This window comes from Ceratotherium simum, chromosome 7, assembly GCF_057802395.1.
Source record: "Ceratotherium simum simum isolate JZ-2026a chromosome 7, ASM5780239v1, whole genome shotgun sequence".
Taxonomy (NCBI): Eukaryota; Metazoa; Chordata; class Mammalia; order Perissodactyla; family Rhinocerotidae; genus Ceratotherium; species Ceratotherium simum.
Window position 1 is genome coordinate 76214204 of NC_141906.1, and position 18508 is coordinate 76232711.

Genomic DNA, 18508 nt, shown 5'->3' on the forward strand with positions numbered 1-18508 from the left:
GAAAGGGCCTTTGGGTTGAGGTTTGGTGAAGGGTTATGGTAATGACAGAGAAATAGAATGAATATAATGTATATTCCAACTGCTGGACCAGTTGAAATATCCTTCTTAAGGGGCTAAAATCAATCTATGACTTCAATAGAGGTTTGGACTTGATGGGAAATGAAGATTATGTACCCTTATTTTAAATCTGTTACAACAGATTTTGAATCCTTGGTCACATGGTGCAGGCCAATAGTGTTTACCATACTTGGCAATGAGTAAAAGCAGGCATATTCATAGCTCTGTATTTTTTTTTGTGAGGAGGACTAGCCCTGAGCTAACATCTGATGCTAATCCTCCCCTTTTTTCTTGAGGAAGATTGGCCCTGGCCTAACATCCGTGCCCATCCTCCTCTACTTTATATGGGACGCCGCCACAGCATGGCTTAACAAGTGGTGCATTGGTGTGCGCTCAGGATCTGAACCTGCGAACCCCAGGCCACCACAGTGGAGCGTGCACACTTAACCGCTGCACCACCGCGCCAGCCCCGCTCTGTATTTTTTTTTTCACAGCCTCAACTGCACATATATCTCTTATTGCATTGTGATTAACTCTGTCTTGACTCCTGTAGCCACTCTGCAGCTAACCAAATTTAGAAATCCTCCTGTTACTGGAAGAAGGAGTAATGTTTCAAGCTGATTTCTCTGGCTAGAAGTATACACCTTCTAGAAGCAAGGACAAAAGAGAAGTGATATGCTGTAAGGAAACTGGGCGAGTTGTAGAGAGAGAGTGTGTTTTTATCTCTAGGTCACTATTAGTGAAAATCATAAAATATTTATTTATATCTATAAATTATAGGCATGATTTCCCTTCAAGGGAGAATTGATGTTGTTAAATTTTCACTGGATAGATTAGAACTGGTCCTGGCTTTGCCAGAATTTCGCTGAGTTGTAGGGATATGTTTCTTCCAGAAGATGTAGTGCTCAGCCTAAAAATGATACTTTATTCATTTCTGTATTTTCCTTGAAGGAACTTTCTATGCAGATTTTTGAAATATAAAATAGACTGTGCTTCTCTGAAAAAGAAATCAAAATAGGTGCTTACTGAAATTACTAGGGATAGATAAGGAATGAACACAAAGTCAACATATTTAATACTAATGCTCGTTATCAGCTGTTACTTATAGTACTTGAAACAAATTGGTTCTGTTGAGATGTTTGAGTTTGTGTTCTAGGTTAACTTGGGAATGCTTCTGGGACAAAGGGAGAGTTGAGAAAAGACTTTGAATACCTACAGTCTTCAAATGTTAGGGGTGAATAAGGGATTCGTATAAATGGGAAAAAGGATTTTAGGGGGACTAGGAATAGAGTCTTCCAGCGAGGAGTGATAAAAGTGATTAGGCATGCAAGGACCAGTTGAAGAAATAACTCCTTATTGAGAAGATGGATGGAAGGTAAGGAATGTGTCTGCTCAATAATTTCCAAGTGTATTAATTCAAACTTTTAGGTTCTGATATTTTTGTGTACATAATTAATATAAAGCATACATTATTAAAAATGATTTGAGTAACAGCACTTAAATCAAGTTATGAAATGCAGTCTCTTAGAATAATGAAAATAATGTTGTAAAAACACTATCAGATCAATGTCTCCTTTGTAAGTAATCCTCTTGTCTTGGGTCTGGCATTTTTTAATAATAAGGGCCTGTTTTCCTGTTGGAACACTTAGTGAATTTGGTATTAAGACTTTAGCCTGTTTTTGTTTGTTTTTTTTTCCCACTTTCCCTGGCAGCTTAGTCAAACCACGAAGCAGGCACGTCACCAGTTGGCATCCTTTAAAATTGTGAGTAAAAAAAATGCATCAGTGTTTCCAGATGGTAAAAGGAAAAGCTTTCCCATGCAAGAGGTAAATTAATTTCTAATAAATTGTTTTTAAAAACACAGATAAAAAATACAGATTAAGATTTATTTACATCTCAAAATTATTTAGAACTGTAAAATAATTGAAATAACCTTAAATATCCAATAGTAGGGAATGGTTAAGAAATTGATAAATCCATTCTAAAAAATATCATGCTTTCAAAGAATATCTGAAGACAAGAGAAAGTGTCTGTGATATAAAGTTTAGTGAAAAAAGTAGGATACAGAATTATGTATAATGTAATCTCAATTAAAAAAAATTCAACAAGTGTTATGGAATGTCTGCAGTTGTCAGGCATTGTTCTAGAAGCAGTACTTACAGTGGTGAAAAGATAGACAAAGATCTCTCAAGGAGTTTCTGTGCTGTAGGGAAGCATATAATAAACAAGCCAGTAAATATAGAATATAATTTCAAATGATAAGTGCTGTGAAAAAGTAAAGCAAAATAAAGAGGTAAGGAGAGAATGTTATGTGCATAGACAAAAGCCTGGAAAGAAATGGACCAAGCGGTTAATACTGACGATTTCCGGTTAGTGTTAGTACAGGTGATTTTAATTTTCTTCTTTTGGTTTTCTTTACTTTAAAAATGTTTACATAATGTATATATTTTACTTTCTTTTTTTTTTTTTTTTTATAATTTTATTTATTTTTTTTTTCCCCCAAAGCCCCAGTAGATAGTTGTATGTCATAGTTGCATATCCTTCTAGTTGCTGTATGTGGGACGCGGCCTCAGCATGGCCGGAGAAGCTGTGCGTCGGTGCGCGCCCGGGATCCGAACCCGGGCCGCCAGCAGCGGAGCGCGCGCACTTAACCACTAAGCCACGGGGCCGGCCCATATTTTACTTTCTAATCAGGAAAAAATCAATGCCATTATTTTTTAGAAAGAAATTCTTTTGATTCAAAATATAAGGTTAGAGTGGAAAATTGGAACCTAAATGTGGAGCTAGACTTAAAACGACTTTTAAGACTTATATTTGTAAAATGACACTGTTTTGCTGCCTACTTATTTCAGTGTTCACAAATTTGGATGCTAAACTCATATATTTTCCTGTGTTTACCTAATTTTGACATTAATTTCAATTTTTGATAGGCAGCATGCAGTAAAATAGACCATTAGTCTTTTTCACTCTATTATTTATTTATTTAATTTTTGCCATCATCAACTCTGTCTCTTATTTAGTTCTTTCTCAGTTTTGCTTCCTTATTGGTATTCTTTTACATTTTCCTAAATTATATATATATGTTGTATTTTTGTATTTTTTCCTTAAGTATCTCAACACAACAATCAAAAACATTTGTGTCTTACATGTTTGCTGTTGGTAGAATACTAAACTTAATGTCTCCCTCTTCAGTGATAATTGAGAAATTTATAGTTAAGTACAAAAAAAACAAGTGGGCATTGGTATATGTCCACATATGGCATTCCATCCTAGATGCATTTATATGGTTACCTTTTTCTGGCATTGCCTTGTTGTGACTCTCAAGGTAGAGTTTCTTTTGTACTTACATTCTTCTCTTGACAGTTGGTATCTTGACAGTTTTGGTATCTTGACAGTTTTCATACCTACCATGGATTTGGCAGTACTATAGTTCGGGCCATTAGACTGACCTCAGGGTATTGTTAGAATGAGATGATTAGACACATTCTAATAAACCAGAAAAAAAAAGGGTTAGCAGATCCTGGAGACTTTGTATTGTGTGGAACATGTTCAAACCTTTCAACTGATGTTTTTCCAGAAAGAGTACTGTTCCCAGGTCCGACTGAAATAAAAATCCAATAGAAGGAAGGAGAATTAAGTCTAAGATAACATCCTTGTAGAAACCAGTTTTACACGTCAGAGATGCCATTTAAGTGTAATTTATTATTGTTATGATGATGATGATGATGAATTCAGGCTGGCTGCTTGCTTCCAACGAGTGCATGTGTATTTTTCAGGAGTTTCTTTAAACTCTGTATAATTCAGAATGATCTAAGAAATTAGTGAAATTTTTCTTATAATTTATATCAAGTATGTAGTCTTTCCCTCAAATCTGAACAGTTTTCTACCTCCTTGGTTGTATGAAGTGGGAATCTGCTGATCAGAAAGGAGAACAATCTATAACCCACTTGAACTCTGGTTTCATTTCGTTGTTAGACTTATTTTTACTGACACTGGAATCTGTCTGGTTGTTATTGTTGTTCCAGATTTGGAGATACAAATAGAAGATATACTTACTTGCCTGCTGTCAGGTCACCAAGACAAAATCATAAACCGTCTTAAATTCTTACTGGCTAGGAGAGGGGCAAATTGTCATTTATGAAGTTAATATAGTCTCCTACTAGCCTATTTCACTCCATATGTTTGATATGTGAGTGATTTCTTTGTACATTTGAAGTAGAACACGTATTTGTTTCCCTTTCTTCTATATTAGACTACCATAACCTGCTAAGATCACTTCAGATCTTTCACAAAAACTCAACTTAGTATTGTGAGCATATTGCTTTCTCTAGACCATTTATATTTGTATTGATTTTTCTTTTTTTTTCCAGAAAGCACATTGTAGGAAACCAGCATTCTTCAGGGTAAATATAGGAACAAGAGGAGAATTACCCTTTATCTTTTAAATACTGTACATTACCAGAAATTTATAGAAAATTGGGTAGGGAAATACAGAGTAGAGGGGAAAAAAATAAAGGCTTGTTAGAACTATCCTCAGCTTATTAAGAATGGGCTTAAGGGTTAAGATTGTAATGTCTAGTATTGGTTTTTTTTTTTAACAGTTTTATTGAGATATAATTCACATACCACACAATTCACCCATTTAAAGTGTGCAATTCACTGGTTTTGAGTGTATTCATAGTGTTGTGCCACTGTCACCACAGTCTAATTTAGAATGTGTTCTTTACCCCTAAAAGAAACCCTGTACCTGTTAGCTTTCACTCCCCATTCCCTGCCTGTCCCTACCCCTGGTCCTAAGCAACCACTATCTACTTTTTGTCTCTATAAATTTGCTTATTCTGGACATTTCATTAAAATGGAATCATATAATATGTGGTCTTTTGTCACTGGCTTCTTTCACTTTGCATGTTTTCAGAGTTCATCCACATTGTAGCATGTATCATTACTTCATTCCTTTTTACTGCTGAGTAATATTCCATTATATGGCTATATCACATCTGGTATATCCATTTGTCAGTTGGTGGATATTTGGGTTGTTTCCACTTCTTGGCTTTTACAAATAATTGTGCTATGAGCAGTTGTGTCATGTTTTTGTGTGGACATTCATTTCTCTAGTAATGGAATTCCTGGGTCATATGGTAACTCTGTTTTTAATATTTTGAGGAACTGCCAAGCTCTTTTCCATCAGCAATATATGAGGGTTTTAGTTTCTTTACATCCTCTCCAATACTTGTTATTGTGCATCTTTTTGATTATAGCTATCCTAGTAGATGTGAAGTGGTATCTTGCTGTACTTTTGATTTGTGTTTTCCTGATAATTAATGCTCTTGAATATTTTTTCGTGTTCTTATTGCCCATTCATATATTTCTTGTGGAGAAAATGTCTATTCAAATGTGATGCCCGTTTTTTAATTGGGTTATTTGTTTTTTTATTATTGAGTTGTAGGAGTTCTTTGTATATTCTGGATACAAGTCGCTTATCAGATATATGATTTGCAAATATATTCTCCCATTCTATGGGTTGTCATTTCACTTTCTTAATGCTATCATTTGCAGCACAAAATATTTAATTTTGGTGTAGTCCAATTTATCTATTTTTTTCTTCTGTTGCTTGTGCTCTTGGTGTAGTATCTAATAAACCATTGCTTAATGTAAGGTCATGAAGATTTCCTCTTTGTGGTGTTCTAAGAAGTTTATAATTTTAGCTCTTCAGTTTAGGTCTGTGATCCATTTTGAGTTAATTTTTATATATGGTGTGAGGAAGTGTTCTAACCTAATTGTTTTGCATGTGGATGTCCACTTGTCCCAACACTATTTGCTGAAAAAACGATTCTTTCTTCATTGAATTGTCCTGGCACCCTTGTTGAAAATCAATTGACTGTAATATGAGGGTTTATTGCTCTCTTAACAATATCGTCTTCTGAGATCCATGAACATGTGATGTCTTTCCATTTATTTAGATCTTCTTTAATGTCTTTCAATAATGTTTTATAGTTTTCAGTGTGTAGTCTTGCACTTCTTTCGTAATGTCCTGCTTTTATAATATTTGACTGTACTGAACTACTAAAATTATATTAGTAGTGTGCTGAAGCCTAGGATTTTATTGCAATCACATTGTTTCTACCTGTAATAGATACATTTGGTTTTTTGTTTTTGTTTTTTCATTTTTATTTGTGTGTTCTTTAGGAACCTGACTCTGAGGAATCTTCATCTATTATGATAGACGAGAAAGGGAGAGAGAATTTGTTTTGGGGAGACCAGCAGGATCTCCTTTATGAAGACAAGGACAAACCTTTCATCAGAGTTCAGGTAAAGCAGAGTAAAAGGAGATAGTATAATAGAAATTAAACTAATTATGATTTGGACTAGGGATGCCAGTACTGTTGTACTGGTGTGGGATTGTAGATTTAGGTTCTATTAAGTTGATCAAAGACTATAATTTCACATTTTATTTTAGTAATTTGTCTGACTACCATATCCTTTTAAGATTATTTTAGGAATCTTGTGGAAAATCTAGAGCATTGCTACTACATGGCATTCTGTATTTGATGTTTATGTTCACTTTTAGAAAGTACAATTCAAAAATCCATTATTTGCTGTGGTGGAAGAGGAAGAGCTAAAGCAGTTGCATCTTCGGGGCATTCAGGATATTCTGCCAGAAACCCAGGATTATCTTCCAGAAGCCCAAGGTGATCTGCTGGAAACCCAGGGTGATTTGACTGGAACCCAGAATATTGAGCTGGAAGCCCAGAGTATTGAGCCAGATACCCAGTCTATTGAGTTGGAAGCCCAAGCCATTGAGCCCAAAGCCCAGGCCACTGAGCCTGAAGCCCAGGTTGTTAAGACAGAAACTCAGAGTATTATGCTGGAAGCCCAGAGTATTGAACCAGAAGATCGGAGTATTGCATTGGAAGTCCAGGATTTTCAACCCCGAAATCGGGCTTTTCTCCCCAAAGACCAGAATATTCTACCCAAATGTCAGGACCAGCATTTTCTATGTAAAGACCAGGATTTTATTCCCAAAGACCAGAATATTCTACCCAAACGTCAGGACCATGATTCTCTACCCGAAGACCAGAATATTCTACTCAAATGTCGAGATGAGCGTGTTCTCCCCAAAGACCAGAATATTCTACCCACATGTCAGGACCAGGCTTTTCTACCCAAAGACCAACATGTTCTCCCCAAAGACCAGAATATTCAACCCAAATGTCAGGACCAAGATGTTCTGCTGAAAGACCAGCATCAGGATTTTCTACCCAAAAACCAGCGTATTCTCTCCGAAGATAATATTCTATCCAAATGTCAAGACCAGTATTTTCTACCCAAAGACCAGTGTGTTCTCCCCAGTGATCAGCGTGTTCTCCCCGAAGACCAGAATATTCTGCCTACATGTCAGGACCAAGATTTTCTACCCAAAGACCAGGGTTTTCTATCCAGAGATCAGGTAAAATAGAGTGGAAAGGAGATATAACAAGAAGAAATAAGCTACTTAATGTTTGGAGTGGAATTTGCAAGGACTAAATTGCAGCTGATTTGGAGGCCCATAGTTTGAAAAAATAGTCTCTTGATTGATTTCTCAAAACTGCAGGGTTCTCATTAAGTGTTATAGTAGTACCAGCAGCATATTACCCCTATCTGGACAATTTACTTTTTATTTAACCTTCTTCATTAGGAAAACTATTTCTGGCAGCCATCATCTGCTTTCACAGCTGAAAGATGGAGAAAGGAGTGCCTCACAAGTGTCCAACAGTATCTTTTATCCGGGCTCCAAGGCCAGCCCTCCACCAGAGATCAGTTAGACCAAAAGGAAGAAGAAAGGGATAAACAGGAAGTAAATTACTTAGAGTTGTGGCTGGGCTTATGTGGAATAGAGTATAATGTTTTGTTTTATTCCATAAGATGTACAATTATACTCTGACCTCAGTTAACTCCAGAAGTCTCACTACAGCCTAAAGTATTATTGGTTAATCTGTTTTTCTTAACTGAACAATTGATATTTTGTGTTTGTTCTTTTTTAGAAAGCAAATTTGAAGCAGCCAGCATCAATTTTGATAGGTAGGAGAGGGAGAGAGGCGTTTCCTCTGGATGTCCATCAGGATCTTCTACACAGGCATCAAGATCAGGCCTCCATCAGGGGCAAGGTAGAACAGAAAAAGGAGAGAGACCAGTAGAAATTAATTGTTTAAGGTTTAGTTTGGAGCTTGCAAAGATTATTCTCAGCTAGACTTTATTTTTTTTTTCAGCTAGACTTTAGAACTGACAAAAAATATGGTTTTCTGTTTTATTCTATAATATTTCACATTATTCTGAGTTAAAAAAATTACTGTAAGGGGCCAGCCTGGTGGCATAGTGGTTAAGTTCGTGTGCTCTGCTTCTGGCGGCCCAGGGTTCGTAGGTTCGGATCCTGGGTGTAGACCTACACACTGCTCGTCGAGCCACACTGTAGCAGGCATCCCACATAAAGTAGAGGAAGATGGACACAGATGTTAGCCCAGGGCCAATCTTCCTCAGCAAAAAAGAGGAGGATTGGCAACAGGTGTTAGCTCAGGGCTAATCTTCCCCACACACACACACAAAAATTACCGTAAGGCTCTCAACGAAGTCTGGAATATTATTGCTATGATATTACTCCTACTGGATGATTTACAGTTTGTGGTTTTTTCTCTTTTAGAAAGTACGCTTCAAGGAGCCATATTCTGATATGACAAATGAGAAAGGGAGAGAAGACTTTTCTCTGGCAGGTTATCAGTATCTGCCTCCTAAACTCCAGGACCAGGCCTTCATCAGAGATCAGGTAGAGCAGAATAAAAAGAGAGAGGGGGCTGGCCCTATGGTGTTGTGGTTAAGTTTAGCATGCTCTGCTTAGGCAGCCCGGGTTTGTAGGTTTGGATCCCGGGTGTGGACCTACACCACTTGTCAGCCATGCTGTGGTGGCAACCCATATACAAAATAGAAGAAGATTGGCATGGATGTTAGCTTAGGGCTAATCTTCTTCAAGCAAAAAAGGAGGAAGATTGGCAACAGATGTTGGCTCAGGGTGAATCTTCCTCAGCAAATAAATAAATAAATAAATAAAGAGATAGGAAATAAAGTAACTGGATTTTATACATTCTCAACAACTGGTAATATGAAGTGTAGAATCAGGTGCAAAAGACCTTGGTCTAGTGAACTGTACCAATCCAATTAGTTCTGTCATTTAGAAGGCTGATAAATCACATTCACATTTTTATCGTAGAATCAGCTAGACTATTTTAATTTGCTAAGATTATGCTACAACTTTTGCTTAAGCCTACAATATTACCATAAGCATATTGCCCCTGTATGAACAATGTAGGAAGAAGTAGCAGATCCTAAATTACTAAAAATTTGGGGAGTTTGTCAGACTATTCTGTACATGGTTTGGGATTAAAAATTAAGGTCTACAGAGTTGGGCTAACAGTGTAACATCCTCATGCAAATCAAGATGTATCAGAATATCCTCACCTGGTATCATTTCCTTAGAGTTCTTACTGAAGCCTACGGTATTATGATTGGCATTTTGCCCTGGTTAGACAATTTGTTTTCTGTTTTTGTTGTTCCTTTAGAACACGTTTCCTAAGCAACCATCATCTTTTATGAGAGAAGACGGAGTGAGAGATGAATTGCCTCTGGAGCATCATCAGTATGTTAAACCTAAAATCCAGGACCAAGCCTCCTCTAGAGAACAGGTAGAGCAGAATACAGTGGGAGGACTGTCTACTTTCTAAAAGAGTGACAGAGACAAAATTACTTAAGATTTGGGCTGAAGCTTGTCATGCTAGCTTGTATGTAGGATACATAGAATTAAGGCTTCTAGAGTTAGGCTGAGAGTATAACGTCTTCAGTTATTTCAAAATGTGCCAGTTCTAAAGAGTCCAGATGAGAAAGCATACCTCTGTCATTTGGGTTAAACCAGAGACAGGTTTTATATGATGTTGATTGGTTAACAGTAAATCGTTCTTCTTAAACTCAAGTCCTTGAGCATATTTGGCCTTATACATTTAGTCTTGTAAATACTGACGGGATTATATTTTTGGTCAGCTGAAGCAGTACAATAAAACCAGACATCCAGTTTGCAAACCAATTACGATGAAGGACAAAACAAGCTGTTTGCCGCCTTAAAACTTCCTGAACTTCACCACCCTTATGTTCGTGCATGGAGTTATTGGGAACACCAAATAGGAGTACTTGTGGAAATGACACCAGCTTGTTGGCTTTACCTTGGGAAAATGCTAGTAACATTATAAAAATAATGCCTTGTTGCCTTATCTTCTTTCAGATGTATTGTTGAATAAAGAATTGCCCCATGCGAAAAAAAAAAGTGCCAGAATAATCTGAGATTTGCTTTAAAATACTCCAGGAAAAAAGTGGGAGAAGAAACAGATGAAAAAACAAAATTTTGCTAATTGTTGGAGCTGGGTTATGAGTATCTTGGGATTTATTATACTATTTTTTTATTCTACTTTGTTGTATGTTTGGAAATTTCATATTAGACACACGTGCGTGTGCACACACACACCCCCTGTGTTATGTTATCCTCCCCTAGTATCATACTGGGGTTGTCACTAAAGTCTACATTATTGTCACCATCCCATCATTTCTGCTTAGATAATTAGTTTTGTATTTTGTTCTTCCTTTAGAACAAGTTTATCAAGCAACCCTCATCTTTTGAGAAATGGGAGATTGAAAGAGGAATTGCTTCTGGAGTGCCATTGGTATGTTTGACCCAGTATTTAAGACCTAGCCTCTCCCAGAGAATAAGTAGAGCAGGATATTGGGAGGATTAAGTAGCAGAGAGTAAATTGCTTAGGTTTTGGCTCAAGGTTGACAGGGCACTGTAGTAACTGCTTCAGGGGTTTAGTGTTAAGGTCAATAATAATGGGCAAAGATATAATGTCCTTTTGTTCTGTGATGTATCACACCATTCTGACCTATTGAGACTACTTCCGGCTTCTTTACTGAAGCTTTTACTATTGCCCTGGCATGATGCTTCTGCTTGGGCAATTGATGTTCAATGTTTATGTTGTCTTTTAGCACAGAAACCATGAGCAGGCCTCTCATAAAATGACAGATGAGAGATGGAGAAAGGAGTTACTTCCAGAATGCCGTGAATATGTTTTACATGAAATTCAGGATCCAGACTTTGCCAGAGAGCAGGTAGAACAGAGTAAAGAGTAAGCAACAGAAAGTAAATTAGTTCGAGTTTGATCTGGGCTTGCCAGAGCTGTGCTACTAACAATAATAATGATGGTGATGATAGTATTACCTCTTATTAATACTATCAATAATATTATTAATATTATTATGAATAACAACTTACATTCATTAAGCACTTACCATAGCCAAAATGGTTCTGGAACTTTGTATCTATTGTCTCATTTAATTCTCACAATAATCCTGGGAGATAGATACTATTATTATCCTTGTTTTACAGATGAAAACTTGTAATTGCTTTGTGGATATAGTTAAGATCCATGGTAGTGGTAAGAAGTATAATGTCTACTTTTGTGCCATAATGTATCAGACTATTCTTACCTATTTAGATTATCTCAGGGCTGTCACTGCAGCCTGTAGTATTTTCACTACCATTATGTCACTGCTCACACAATTTATTGTGTGCTTTTGTATCTTTTAGAGCTTATACTTCAGGCAGCAGCCATCTGTTGGAACAGCTGAAAGATGGCGAGAGGATTTGCTTCTGGATGGCCATGAGCATCTTCCACCCAAGCACCAGAGAGAGGCTTCTAGCAGAAGACAGGTAGAGATACCATAGATTATGAGCAGTGAAATTTAGACAGGATTATAGGCACCTACTGAGCTAGGAGCAGTAAGGCTGAGCAAAAATCAGATTCTTGTTTTATTTTGTAGTGTTTAAAACCTATCCTGACCTAAGATTAGCCCTTTTAGGGCTCTCACTGAAACCTAGGGTATTATCAGGAACACTTGTTGCCTATTGGAAAAACTGTATTTTATATATATGTTCTCTTATAAATGGTGGCCATTGTCTTTTATGGTGTGAGAGAGGAAGAAATGAGTGATTTCTGAGGGGGAGGGGCATGAGGATCTTCCATCCAATGGCCAGGACTAGATCTCTACATCACTAAGCTGGTAGAGCATAAGGAAGGATCACCAAGAAATAAACTATTCAGAGTTCGTGCTGGAGCTTGTTGGGGTTATATTGCCCAAGTTTTGGTGTATTGAGTTAAGATCTATAGTTTTTCAAGAAGATGTTACAATACCTTGGCCTACTAAGATTTTTCCATGACTTAACTGATGTCTGGTTTATTCCCATTAGAATTTTACTGCTGTCTGGATAATTTTTGTCTTGTGGTTTTGTGTTGTTTTAAAAACAGAGCTCTCAGGCACCCAGCATTGTTAGGCTATATGAAAGAGATAAATTTCCTCTTGGCCCTTTTAATCGAGCAGAAAGAAAAGGAGGCAGAAAGTAGGATTTGGGCTGAGGTTTTAAGCACTAAACTGTAGCTCTTTTGTGATTTTTATTTTGGGTCTATAAGGTTGGCCTACGGGTATGCTGTCATGTTTTATTCTACATTGTCATTTCTATACTCTAAAGTATGCAAGGCTCTTTCCTACCTCAGGTCTCTTGCATGTGTTTTTTCCTCTACCTGGATATTCTCCCCTTTTTTCTTCACAAAGCTGATCCCTTTTCATCCTTCAGGTTTCAGCTTAAATTTCACCTCCTTAGAAAAGACTGCCCTGACCACCTTATCAAAAATAGGTCTCCCCTCTTCTGCTTTTCTTTATCCTTGCATTCTGTTTGTTTCCTTCTCAGTACACAAAACAATGGGTAATTATTTATTTATTTAAGTGAGTTAACCTGGAAGAAAACACTAACAGTCAGAGGTCCAAGGAAAGTTGAAGTTTATTTCATCCAGTTACAGTCTGCAGGCTGGGGAAGCACTGACTCAAGGAGGTCTTGAGTGGGTGGTCTGAAGGGGAAGGATAGGGAAAAGTTTATATAGGGTGAAACTGCAGGATGTTGGCTTTAGTCCAAATTCTGTAGTAACCATTGATGAAAAATAGGGTCTGCAGACATGGTCTGGTGGTCTGACCACTGGCGTCAGTCTGTCTTTGTCTTTATCTTATAATCGGCATAATAGGAGCATTGGTAAAAGGTCAGTTGCAAAACAAAATGTCACAAGTTAAGGATTACTGGTTACATATACATTACTCAAGTTTCCATTTCTCCTGAAAAACTGATGTGGGGTCAACAGGAAAGAATTTAGGCCTCAGTTGGCGAGAGTCCAGTTTTTTTAATAACATTTAATATTTACCCCTTTTGATTGATGCCTGTCTATAGGCAGTGCAGATGATCGATTATGGGGCTTAATTAGATTAATTGTCCCATTTTTGAGGCCAAGGTGGCAGCTAGTCCCCATGGTGGGACTTAACTTACTCTCTGCTTATGTCAGAAGCATCAGAGCCAATTATGACAAATCCTCTATTCAGTTTCTCAAGGAGGAAGGAATCTCATTATACATCGGGATATATAAATTAAGCATAGCAAATTGTTGCATTAGCATAACTCTAGCAGGTGTGGTATGTAAGCAGTGTGAGATACACATCATTATTATTTTAATTATAATCCATAATCCCATGTATATAATTATTATTATTATGACAACCTGAACACCTGAGCACAGTAGTGAACCCAAACCAGCAGGTAACCAACTGAACAGGTCGGAAAACGGGAAATTAAACCAATTAAGGGATCCAGGAACGGGTTGACCTTTTAAGGATTTGGCTAATTTTAAAATTTTAGAAGTTTCTAGTTCTACCTGAGCGGAAGTATTGATCCAAGTACAACAGGAGGTGTTAGCCACAATACATATTCCTCCTTGAGCAGCTAGCAAATAATCTAAAGCTATTTTATTATCCAGAATGACCTGGGCCAGAGAAACTAAAGATTTTTGTTGGGCTCAGATGGCTCAGGCTGCAGACCGAGCTATCCTACTCATAGTCTGGGAGAGGTTTCTTGTCTTGTATTCATTCCAGGCTGTACTGATCCCCACCCAGGATCCCAATATTCTCCTAACCTGGCCCCTTGACTAGGGTTAACTCCTTCTGGTAAATCACACCCTTGCTAGTGAAAGCACCTGTTTGTTCTTCATAGTCGGCAGGATTGTCATCAGGAAAATCATCTACAATAGACAGAGCCCTTTTTTTCTGAGATCTAGAGGCAAAATAAGGATCAGATGGTAAAATTACAAATGGTGTGGTTAAATACCCAACCAAACAGGTGCCTCCCATATGCCAGGAATCTAGACAGGGGAAAGCCCATGCCTGTCCCCTGTGTCCACAAACAAAGATATATCCAGAGAGAGCATGTAAAATTCCAGTAGATTCTGTAAGCTTTATAGAGGCATTTACAGGTAATGAGGTGGTTAGATTTTGAAACCATGGATCAGAAAGAGGCAAAGTGAGTGTCTCTTTGGTATAATTACAAATAGGCAGAGGTGTGAGTGACCCTTGAGAATATGTTTTTTCTTGTCTTACATCTTTGTACATAATGGAGTGTCTTGATCTTTATTAGTCCGGTTGAAACACTTAGTTGTTAAATATGGGAGGGACATAGGCTGGGAAAAATAGTTCAGTTTTCACAATATCCTGACCAAGTGGTGCCATGACTGAAGCCTTGACAGGGGTAGATGCCAGGGTCATTTTCTTTATCTGAGGACGTGAGAAGAGGACTAAATGTAGGCTTAGTCAAGAAAAAAAACAGGGAGCTGCAGAGGTGGAAGGAACCAACCTTACTCAATAACTGAAATTAGGTGGTTTGGATTTGAAGGTAACCTTATACTTGGGTATGAGGAAAAATTAGTAATGGGAATAACCAAGGGATCATTACTCCCAGAAAAACGACCCAGAGGGAAGGAAGTGGCATATCCAGCATTCGGTTAAATTTCCAGCCGAAGCCAAAGACTGTGAGAACTGTACTATATAGCACTGTTTTTCCATGTAAGCCACAATAGTATAAAGAAAAGAATAGGCAAGATAGCTAGGCAAAACTTATTTGGGAAGAGTACAGGCCTGATGCTGCGTTTTGGGTGAGCTGTCTACTTCAGATGTTGTCTGCTTCTTGGCCACGAGGGGGTGCTCTGGTTCTGGTTGGTTTCAATCTCGTCTTGCTGACAGGTTCAGCAATCCATTTAGAAGTAGTATCTGGAGCCTTTTTCAGATGAGAAACATGTATCTGTGAATCAATGCCTTGTAATTTGGTTGCACATAGGTTAGTTAAAAGTACCTAGCGAGGAGGCTGGAGGGAGTTCTTTAATTGATGTGTTTTCTAGTATACAAAGTTGCCAGGCTTTAAATCATGTGGGTGTTCTTCATCTCCTGGGAGCACACTGTTAAAGAAATCTTCAAGTTAATACTGGCTTGTAAGAGATTTGACAGTTCTTTACAATAGTGAAGAAGATCCCCTTGTAAGAGGATTGGCTGATCAAGTCCTTCATCCAAACACATCAGTCACCCAGTGATGATCTCGAAAGGAGAAAGTTTATTTTTACCTGTTGGGGTAGAACAGAGGTTGAACTATATCAGGGGCAAGGCTTTAGGTCATGGCAAAGTAAAAGCTGAGCAGATTTTTGCGGATTGAGTTTTAACAAACCATTAGTGCGTTCCACGAGTCCAGAGGACTGAGGATGGTATGCACAATGGAAATGCTGATAAATTGGCCAGATTTTGCACACATTTTGAATAATTTGTCCTGTGAAATGGGTACTGCGATTGCTATGAAGCTCTCGAGGAACTCCCCAGGTAGGAATAATTTTTTCCAGTAAGACTTTGGCTACTACCATGGTGGTGGCCTGTCTGCATGGAAAGGCTTCAGTCCAATGTGAAAGAACTAAAACATAAGGATAACCTTGAGAAGGGAGAAGTTAAATAAAACCCATCTGCCATACATCAAATGGACCATCAGCAAGAGGAAAATGCCACTGTATTCCATGTACTGATTTACCAGAATTATGTTGGGGACAGATTTTATATTATTGATAGACCTGATGGGCAACAGCAGGTGAGGGTCCCCAGTAATATTGTTTAGCCCAGTGGATCATCTTATCAGTGCTCCAATGGGTTGGATCAAGAATGAAGGTTAAAATTTCCTTTTGAAGACTCCAAGGAAGAACCAGCCACTGATTAGGCCCCTTCCAAAGGTGTTGGTCAAAATCAAAGTAACATCCTTGGCCCTCCCATTTCCCCCTTTCTTCCTCCAGAGACAGTGCTTGTGATTTTAGCAAGTCTTTGATGCAAATCCAGATTTGGAGGCTGAAGAGAGACAGGGGAGGTGGGAGTATAGAAGCAACCTTTTGGGAGGCAGCTGGCTTGGCAGCAATATCAGCCATTTTGTTTCCTAAGGACTCTTGATCTTGGCCTGAGGAGTGACCTTGAGTTTTAATGATTGCTAAGGCTCTAGGGGCCTGAATGGCATCAAGCAGTGCCAAAACATAGTTTTTGTTTTTAACAGTTTGTCCAGCTGAGGTAAGAAAACTTCTTGTTTCCAAAGCATGCCAAAGTTGTGTGCCACCCCAAAAGCATATTGGTTGTCTGTTTAAATATTTGCAGTTTTGTCTTTGGCTAAATTGCAAGCTCTATTAAGTGCTTGCAGTTAGGTCTGTTGAGCAGATCTGGCATCAGCGAGTGGGACAGATTCGATAATTTCTGCTAAGGAGACAACTGCATATCCTGCATGATATTTCCTGCAGGGCCTCGTAAGTAGGACCCTTCAGTGAACCATTCATAATCAGCATTAGGTATGGGGGTTTCTTGGAGATCTAGCTGGTGGGTAAGAAGCTGGTCAGTCAAAGTAACGCAGTCATGAGGGATATTTTTGTTGGAGAGAGAGAATAGGGTAGCAGGGTTAAGTAGGTTGCAGCGAGAAATAGTTAAATGAGGCAAGGAGAGGAGAAGAATTTCAGTTTGTCAGATGGCTGGCAGAAGAACGTTGAGTATAATGTGAGTTAAGGAGAGATTCAACAGAATGAGGAGCGTAAACAGTCAGGGGGGATCCCATAACAATTTTCTCTGTAGCCTTAATGAGAACTGAAATGGCTGCAACCACTTCGAGGCAAGGGGGAAGTCCCTGAGCAACAGGGTCTGGTTGTTGGCTGTAATATCCAGTAGGTCTGTTTTGTCCTCCATGAGGCTGGGTAAGAACACCTAAGGCATTTCCAGCCTGTTCATGGGTAAACAGGTGAAAGGGAAGATTATAATTAGGATGTCCTAGTGTTGAGGCTAGAGTTAATTGAGTCTTGATTTCTTTAAAAAATTGTTTAGCATCAAGGGTCTGTTGGATAGGGTCGGGAGAGGAATTTTTGAGGAGATTATAAAACAGCTGAGACATTAAAGAAAAATTAGGGAGCCAACTTCAACAGTAGCCTGTGAGTCTGAGGAAGCCTCAGAGTTGTCTTTTTGTTTTGGGAAGAGGGGAGGCTAATATGCCTTATAGATGTGAGGGGTCAAGATTGAGGCCTTCTGGAGTTAGGAGGTGTCCCAAAAATTTAACTGAAGCTAAACAAAATTGAAGTTTTTCCCTAGAAACCTTGTGGCCTTTAGAGGGAAAATTATGGAGTAAATGAAGGCTATCGGTAAGGCAGTCTTCCTGAGAAGGGAAGCATAAAAGTAGATCACAGATTGGAGCAAAGTGGATTCACAAGGGAAGGAGATATTAGCTAGATCAGCCTTAAGAATTTGAGAAAAATGTGTGGGCCTTTCAGTATATCCTTGAGGAAGTACAGTCCAGGCATACTGTTGCCCTTTCCATGTGAAGGTGAAAAGTATTGACTGTCAGGATCAGTGCTAAAGGAGTGCTACAGAGGCCAATAACAGTAAAATATGACTATCAGGAGGAACATGGGCCAAAAGGGTATGAGGGTCAGGAACCAGAGGATCTTGGGGAATTACTGTGTTGTTAATAGCCCTGAGGTCCTGAACAAATCTTCAACCTCGATTATTGGGTTTGTGGTTGTTACGGTAAAATGGGGGAGTTACGAGGACTGGTGCAGGGAGTGATTAGTCCCTTTTGTATAAAATCATCTATTATAGGCCGTATGTCAGCAAGAGCTTTAAGGTTTAAAGGGTACGTGTTTAATGTTAGGAAGGGGCTTATTAGGATCTATTTGAATCTTAATAGGAGGAGCTGAATGAATATGTCTGACGTCAGTGTTAGATTAAGCCCATAAATTGTCAAGCAGCTTTTGAAAAGCTGAGTGAACAGTGTCAACATGGCTCGCTGAATAGATAAGAATCTGAGTGGAAACTGTTTTTATAGCATAATCTCCTGGTGAGGATAGTCCAAGCATCATTTTTCTCTTTGGAGAGAAGGAGGTGTGAGCCTTGTAGGTTTCTAAAAAGTCTCTCCCGAGTTGATGTATGGGAGCAGACGGGACAAGTAAGAAACTATGGCTTC

General features: G+C 38.4%; 1 protein-coding gene across 9 annotated transcripts in view; it reads left to right on the forward strand.

Moving 5' to 3' along the window:
- Positions 1-18508, forward strand: part of CCDC15 (coiled-coil domain containing 15) — an 88298-nt gene that overhangs the window by 10488 nt on the left and 59302 nt on the right. For 4 of the 9 annotated variants that reach the window (XM_087433875.1, XM_087433882.1, XM_087433874.1 and 1 more), the window contains exons 5-13: positions 1770-1883; positions 6244-6366; positions 6626-7504; positions 8079-8201; positions 8732-8854; positions 9645-9767; positions 10719-10793; positions 11113-11235; positions 11714-11836. In XM_087433875.1, coding sequence (XP_087290001.1) covers positions 1770-1883; positions 6244-6366; positions 6626-7504; positions 8079-8201; positions 8732-8854; positions 9645-9767; positions 10719-10793; positions 11113-11235; positions 11714-11836 — 1806 coding nt within the window. The remainder of the gene's footprint in view (positions 1-1769; positions 1884-6243; positions 6367-6625; positions 7505-8078; positions 8202-8731; positions 8855-9644; positions 9768-10718; positions 10794-11112; positions 11236-11713; positions 11837-18508) is intronic. The other 5 variants (XM_087433880.1, XM_087433881.1, XM_087433876.1 and 2 more) reach the window with 4 other exon arrangements.